The sequence below is a fragment of the Lottia gigantea genome, assembly GCF_000327385.1.
Source record: "Lottia gigantea unplaced genomic scaffold LOTGIsca_16, whole genome shotgun sequence".
Classification (NCBI taxonomy): domain Eukaryota; kingdom Metazoa; phylum Mollusca; class Gastropoda; family Lottiidae; genus Lottia; species Lottia gigantea.
This window is the reverse complement of record NW_008707965.1, coordinates 31,551-39,652: the sequence shown is the minus strand read 5'-3', so window position 1 is coordinate 39,652 and position 8,102 is coordinate 31,551. Positions and strand designations below refer to the sequence as shown.

Genomic DNA, 8,102 nt, shown 5'->3' with positions numbered 1-8,102 from the left:
CTGACCTTTTATTTTTACGGACTGAGAAACTGTGCACCCAATATCCCGGTGACAACATGTATTGTGTCGAAGCAGGTTTAACAGAAGAACTTGAAGCTGTTCATTTAAAACATCCACTGATATTACTCCCTTAAAGGCATAAAGTGAAGACAAAGCCCCTACACGGCTAATATTTTCACACAGTCCGAAGTAATGGCGGTGAAGCATTCTCACTAATGTGTACAAAGTTTAACCAAGAATAGATTGGCAATGAACAGACATCAAATAGAATCAGGGTGCATTACTCGATGGGTACATATGTGAGGTTTCCTACTCATAACAGGATACTACCTCTTTTTAAAGTTTCATACTTGGTCAATAAGTGTATATACAGCATTAACAGCATCAGGTGAAGACAAACAGGTTTTGACTCACAAAACAAATTAGATCCTATTTTTACAGGATAGCTCATCATCTATGTTGTGTTGACACACACAAATTGTTGTGCACTGCAACCCCGATTCGCTACATTAAAAACGGAAAATTCTGAATACCCTCTGGCATGAGCACGAAATAATCTCTTGACAACTCTCAGGTATTGGTAAATCTAAAGTGGTAGTGTCTGCTAGTCTCCTAACAATATTTTGGTAATGAACAAGCATCAAATGGAATCAGACTGCTTCACTCATTGAGCACTCAGTTTCCGGTCGCCCAGTTTTGCACAATATTATAATTATGTCGTGCAGCATCAACAGAATCTAAACATCATCACTCACAAGCAAATTTTTCTGCAGATTCAACTGTGTCTTTAATGAGATCTCTTACTTCTCAAAGTTAAAGGGCAAATAGTGACATTCCTTGAAGATACTGACATTTTGGTATGATTAGAAAAGAATCCAAAGAACAATTAATTAGAACAAGACAAAATATTAGTTTCATGTTACCGGCAACATACAAATTCCAAGGAAAATATTTGATGTGTTATAGGCTGGGTATATTCTGCTTAAGTAATACTGTCTAGAAAATGAACATTATAAACTAATGCTCAAAAGAAAGTACCCACCTATATAATTTACAGTACGATTAACAAAAATTAAAATAAAGTGATTAAACCACTGTAATACATCTCACACACGGTCAACACAAAATTTCACATGATAAAATAAGTGATCGAATTACGCAAACGACGCTAAAAATAAAAAACGACAAATTTTGATGTTGCAGGAAATCAGTTTACTGGACAAGTTAGCAACAGAGGATAAAGAAAAACACAAAAAGTATGCCACGTATGAGCCGGATTGAAAGAGAAAGAGCTGTGGGAATGGCGCAACATGGAGCAAACATCACTTTGATCGCAAGGACCTTCGGCTGCTCCAGAAAAACTGGAACAAAATTGATGCAGCGTTTGATGCAGACAGGCAGTACATCAGACAGGCCTAGGAGTGGTCGACCACGTGTCACAACGCCAGGTGAGGACCGCCACATCAGGACAATTCATCTGACGAATCGTTTCGTTACTGCAACAGCAACGGCATCGGCGGCATTGGGGCATCGTATAAGTCGACACACAGTGTACCGGCGACTGAGAGAACGTGGTATTCGAGCACGTCGCCCCTACCGCAGAGTGCACATGACACTTCAACACCGACGTAGTCGATTGACATGGGCCAGGAGAGTTCGGCGATGGCAGATTCGTGATTAGCAACGTGTGATGTTCACGGACGAGAGTAGGTTTTGTCTTTACAAAAACGATGGTCGTGCTCGTGTTTACAGACGTATAGTTCAGCGTTTAAGACCAAATTGTGTTCAGGAAGTCAGAGCGATCGGAGGCGGTAGTGTGATGGTGTGGGGAGGGATCTGCGATGATAGGAAAACACCACTTGTGACTATTCGTGGCAACCTTAATGCTGAAAGGTACAGAAACGAGATTTTGCGACCAGTTGCTCTACCATTTATCCGGCAACAACCCCGTGGCATTGTCTTTCAACACGATAATGCAAGGCCACATTCAGCAAGATTGACAAATGACTCTCTTCAAAACGCCAACGTCGTTGTTTTACCTTGGCTAACTTGCTCTCCCGACATGAATCCGATTGAACACCTATGGGGATTACCTCGATCTGCAAATCCGAAATCGACCGGCGCAACCTGTCACTGCTCAACAGCTGGAACAATGTCTCGTAGAAGAATGGCAAAGAATAACGCCTAACGTCATCCGACGTCTTACAACATCAATGCGTCGACGTGTTGTCGCCTGCATTGCTGCTAATGGGAGTCACACTCGCTATTAAATAATTAATTGATAAATATTGATTATTTTTTAAAGACAATTTGCCTTCTGAATTTCTGTAAAAGTGTAAACCCGACCCCCCCTTGTCTTTATGTGCCGGTCGTACAGTAAACACGGCTGTCTGGTACTTAAATTTGTGTAAATTTGTTGTAGAAATGAATATTTTATTGGAATTACATAGTTGTTCATTTATTTGTTCATTTATATCTGCTTTTTTTTTCTCCTAACGCTTGGTCAAACCTAATGGGTACTTTCTTTTGAGCATTAGTTTACTATGCTTAAAGATGGGTTCCCTAATTTTCATTTATGAAAATGAAAATGCTTATACCTATATGAATAGAAAGAAAACATCAGCAATTTTGTGATTTCTCAATAGTTATTGTTCCAAAGACTTAAATAAATGACACAGGAGCTTAATAATGAACATATTCAAAAACATCGATTTAATTGTGCAAATGGCTATATTTTGTGGTCTAATGTTGTAAGATGAAAACCCAAACCTAGCACATCGGCTGCTATAATGCCATCCATTAACATCCATTAAAGTCATTCTAACTTACTGTTACCATCTTTTTAGTCTTTCATCGACAAAAATGTACACAAGCTTTGTTGTTATACCTATACTACACGGTTATAGCAGACCTGGAAAGACAAAAAAGAGGAATTGCAGTCAAACATTCGACCTTCTAAACATCTAAATTCCTGTTTCATACAATACTGATTAATTGATTCCATAGCATTTATAACCAGTCCTTTTTGTTTCTCTCTCCATTTCGTTTTACTTAAAAAAATTATACCATCATATATATCAAATAAGAAACACAGTGTTTACATTTTTATATTTTTTCAAGATTAAAGATTAACATAACCACTCAACCAGAATTTAACAATAGTTCGAAAATAAGTAATGTTAATATCATGAATTTTAGAGTTTCATATACCGAACCTTAATACTTGATTTATATGATATTTATATTTAGAAATATTAAAACAGAATCTAAAAAAACATGTTGTTGTTACACAGAGTTGTTTCACTTTAAGCGATCTTCGGACAAATTTTCAGCCTGTGTCTTTACTGAAGTTAGACAAGTTGAACTTATTCTCATGTCTACACTTTGAGACGAGTTCGGAAAGTTTGTTTAAAGACGTGAGCTTAGGGGCATTAAACTTTTCAGTTAAACACAGGTTACATCGTTTGGTTGTATTTGTGTATCTGCTATCAATGGACCAGGAAATTTTGTAATTGTTATTTTTCAGTTTAAGTTGCCAAATGTGCTTTGAGAGTTCATAATTATGTTGAATGTTTAAACGATTGCATGTGGTTGTAATATCTTTGTTTAAAAGTGTTCTTAGTCAGTCCCAAATATGGTTTACATTGATTTGTGTCAGTGTTTGTGACTTCTGCCTTGTATATTATACTATTTGTTTGACACCATTTAGTGGACATAACTCGTTGTTAAGTTAGGCATACAACTATATTTTATTAAGTTTCGCATTTTCAGGGAAGTGTTTTGTTAGAAAGTTCAAGAATTTATGACCAATATTTGTTGAAACATTTTTTACTGAATGGCGGTTTGAACCATATTACGTTTTCTGTTTCGTTTGGTAGGAATTGATTTAGATCTGTTGGTATATGATAAATTTTCGGAAAAACTGATTGATTTTAAAGCATTTTCATTGCCGGGAGCAGATTATTTATAGATTTCTTCATCATATGATATGTCGGATATTCGCCTGCTATCTAAATTTACAATAATTGTACCTTCTACAGTGTTTAGTAGCTATACAACAAGTTATATTGTGATAGGGTTCATCGTTCGGTGATATTAAACAATTTCACCAAGTTTCATCAAAATCGTTAAGAATTGTGCCTTCTCGAGTATTTACAAGCTACAGACTGAACGCATTTCGAAAGACAATGCCTCATAACAATCAAAACATTGTAAATCTTATGATTTTTCAAGTATGTCGAAAATAAATGAATTTAATTCTGAGAAAGGTATGTCGAAATTAAATGAATATAATGGATATTCGCCTGCTATCTAAATTTACAATAATTGTACCTTCTACAGTGTTTAGTAGCTAAACAACAAGTTATATTGTAAGATTATGCAGTAGATTTTTTTCTTATTCATACTCATGCTACAATCATTAGTTTTCATGGGGAGGGGCTTAGGTGAGCTACAACTTCGAAATTTCACTAGTTGTTGCACGGTGGCCATTTTTGGGGAGTGTCTTGGCAAAGCATCAAGGTCCCGCCCAGTTTTACTTGGCTTGAAGTCAAACCTTGTTAACTCAAGGTGACAACTTTTCAAAATAAATGAACTCCAAAACAGTGTTTATTTCAACATCTCATAAACAGTATTTCTTTACATAAAAGTAAATTTACAATTATTGAAATGTACTGGTCCGCAAGTGTTGATAAATTCGTTAAAACGTGTGTCCTTCAGTGGGGGTGAGGAAACCGAAATTTTCGCTTTTTTAGAAACAGGTTCACTACTTTCTTTAGCACTTATTGGCGCCTCCAAAACACTTGAAACCTGTTTCTGCAACTCGTCGGATTTAATTTTGTAAACCCTACACGCCTCGTCAGATCTATGACCTGTGCGTTCCATGATGGATTGTTCATCTTGTCCATTGCGGTACATTTCAGTAGCACAGGTCTTCTTACCGGAGTGGTTAGTGTAATGTCCGACTAAACCAGCTTGTTGACACATTTCATTAATGAAATTACCTAATTTATTAATCCCAACAGGCTGCTTTCCGTATCTTATGCCATTCTGTAATGGCTTTCTATAAAACATTCCGGATTCTATCGCGTCTAAATAGGTTTTAAATACTGTACATAAACATCTTTGACCTAAAATACACAAATATAAGAAATAAAGGATACCAATTGTCAGACAGCATACATATTTCATAATGTGACTAAAAAGGCCATAAAAGTCAGAATGAGTAATTTTGTCAAAAATCTCGCATATTATCCCTTTAAAATTTCTACAGTCTACACTTTGATAAGGATACGTCATAACCTTGTGATTACTTTGATTATTTTATTATACAGGTTTTAGAACTTAATTAGTGCAATAATGCTTTATATCTTTGTTCTTTAACTTCAAATGGGCTAGACCACCAGTAAATGTTTTGTTGTTTCTTCCTATGTATCGTATGTAATAACCATTTTTATCATTACCCAATTCAAACTGGTCAGCTTCTAAATGGCGGTGCTCATCTCTTCCTCGTAGTCCAAACAGTTTACATGCGTAAAAAAAATACTGTGTACTGTAAACTCGTTGAGTTGGTAAAACCAAAGACACCAGAATTCCACAACTTATACTCATCTTCGTTTGATACGGGGTCAGCTGTTTTCGGTTTACAACCGACTCCTTGGCTTACTAATTCCTTCATCTTGGCATCTAACACCTTTCTGGTTAACAGAAAACGTGTATCAGCTTCCTCCAGAATGTTAATGGAAATATTATGGTCCTTCAAGTGTCTCATAAGCCCACAAATGATATAATAAACTGATTTAGGGGAATACTCATCTCCGTTCATTTTACGCAATTCTACAATAAATCGCTGTAACCAATAATCTAATTCTTCTGCTGTCATATCTTGCAATTCAGGTATATCATTATCACCCTTCGATCGACATTTCCGCCATTCATTAAATATATTTAGTGACCATTTAGTATTCTTTCTGGTATTAGCATTTGTTTGTGAATGTATTAAAGTGTCTATTTCAAACTGAGATACTTGCGTTTGAAACCTTTCAACCACAACCGATTTCACTTCCTCTTTAACTTGTTCCTCGGCTGTAGAAATTACGTTAAATTCACCACAATCAGATTCTTTCTCCATCTGCAGTAGAAATAAGGTTCAATTCGCCGTAATCCACATCTTTCTCAATATTATTTTTCACTGTCAATTCCTTTTCTATATCGTCTAAATTTTTTGAAAGAATAATATCTTCATCGTCGTTATCATTAAATAAACACTGCGACATTGCGTCTCTACGTCGCGAATTGAAATATATCAACTGATGTATACAGGTGTTGATGACCTATTTTTATATGTTCGCCGCTCGTTATGCACGTGTAGTTTTTAAGAACAATTCACTTACGTCACCTGTCAATCAATATGTTACAAGTATTTTATAGAACGTTTATGAGTTAAATTATTGAAGACACTTCGGGGGCTACGCCCCCTCGTGACTTCAATAATTTAACTCATAAAACTTGTGCTATAAATTATACTTGTGATAGGGTTCATCGTTCGGTGATATTAAACAATTTCACCAAGTTTCATCAAAATCGTTAAGAATTGTGCCTTCTCGAGTATTTACAAGCTACAGACTGAACGCATTTCGAAAGACAATGCCTCATAACAATCAAAACATTTTAAATCTTATGATTTTTCAAGTATGTCGAAAATAAATGAATATAATTTAATTCTGAGAAAGGTATGTCGAAATTAAATGAATATAATTTATTTCGAGAAAAGTATGTCGAAATTAAATAATCAATCGGTTTAATTTCGACATTGTTAGTTAAAATTAATGATAATATAATTATTTTTTTCTTCGGTTAATATGAACCACAGGGCGCTTCCGTAGTATACAGAATTTAAAGGTATACAATGTATTTTTTTATTAAACGTAGCTGAATTAGCTTATATGTCAAGATAAAATTATTACTGTGTGTTGTTAGGAACATTTTAATGCAACGCTTAAGTTTTACGTAAGGGATAAAGGCCGAAAACTCTGTTGACAGAAAGTACAGTTTTCGGCCTTTATCTGTCTTAAAACATAGTATCTGTGAGTAAATTTTGTTTGTGAGAGAGACTCAATGTATATCACTTTAAGAATGTAATCTTTTTGAACATTAAATGAGCATGCACACAGCTCACTACTGAATGTTGTTTTAAGACAGTTGTTACTTTAAGAATGTACACTTTTAAACATGCATGCATTCATTCATTGAATAGTTGATGCTTCAAGTGTCAAGATGTCAGGTTCTAGTGATGATGATATATTTATTACTCAAACAAAGACTTGTGAAATAGATGATTATAATTTAGAAACGGATACTGTTCTTAGTGATGCTCTGAATTTGGAGGAAAATTATGTAAAAGAAGCCATACAGCTACCAAACTTTGATTTGAAGTACTCTGATATAAGCGATGTTGAAACACCAAATTTGCCAGAAAATGCCAAGACTTCACTGAGGTTTTCCAAGCCCCTGGACGATTCTGATCTAAAGAATTTGGTTAAAAGTGGTCTTAGTATCAAAACTGAAAATAAAACTAGATGGGCAGTTAATTTGTTTAGTATGTGGAAGAAACACAGAAACAATAATAACTCTGAAGAAAAAGGTTTATTTAATCTTTCCAGTCAAGAATTGAATGAGGCACTTTCCTTTTTTATAGCTGAAGTGCGTAAGGAATCCGGTGATAATAATAAACCAAATACTTTGTATGAGATTATTATATCTATACAGCACTACCTTCGTCAGAATGGACGTTTAATAGCCTTTATGGATGATCAAGAATATCAGGGTTTAAGAAGTGTTCTGAACAGTAAAATGAAGGAGTTGTCGATACTTGGACTGGGTATTAATACCAAGAAGTCAGAAGTTATTACAATAGAACAAGAAGAGATTTTATGGAGTAAAGGCTTGTTAGGTGAAAGTAACCCACAGCAGATATTGGATACTCTTCTTTTCTTGTTTGGATTACATTTTGCACTGCGAGCTGCTCAAGAACACGGGAATTTAAGGTTTGGTATGAACACTCCATTGTCTGTTAAGTATGACTTAGAAGGTAAAAAATATTG

The 8,102-nt window shown here is 35.2% G+C and overlaps 2 protein-coding genes across 2 annotated transcripts; one reads left to right on the top strand and one right to left on the bottom strand.

Moving 5' to 3' along the window:
• Positions 1-4,638: 4,638 nt before the first annotated feature.
• LOTGIDRAFT_158036 (hypothetical protein) lies at positions 4,639-6,130 on the bottom strand (the record flags this gene model as incomplete). Its single annotated transcript, XM_009051073.1, has 2 exons — positions 4,639-5,129; positions 5,587-6,130. 2 exons carry the CDS (start codon positions 6,128-6,130, stop codon positions 4,639-4,641), a joined length of 1,035 nt encoding a protein of 344 aa, XP_009049321.1.
• Positions 6,131-7,656: 1,526 nt separating this feature from the next.
• Positions 7,657-8,049, top strand: LOTGIDRAFT_77804 (hypothetical protein; the record flags this gene model as incomplete). Its single annotated transcript, XM_009051068.1, has 1 exon — positions 7,657-8,049. A coding segment is annotated over one exon (393 nt), but the record flags the coding sequence as incomplete, so codon positions are not given.
• Positions 8,050-8,102: the final 53 nt, after the last annotated feature.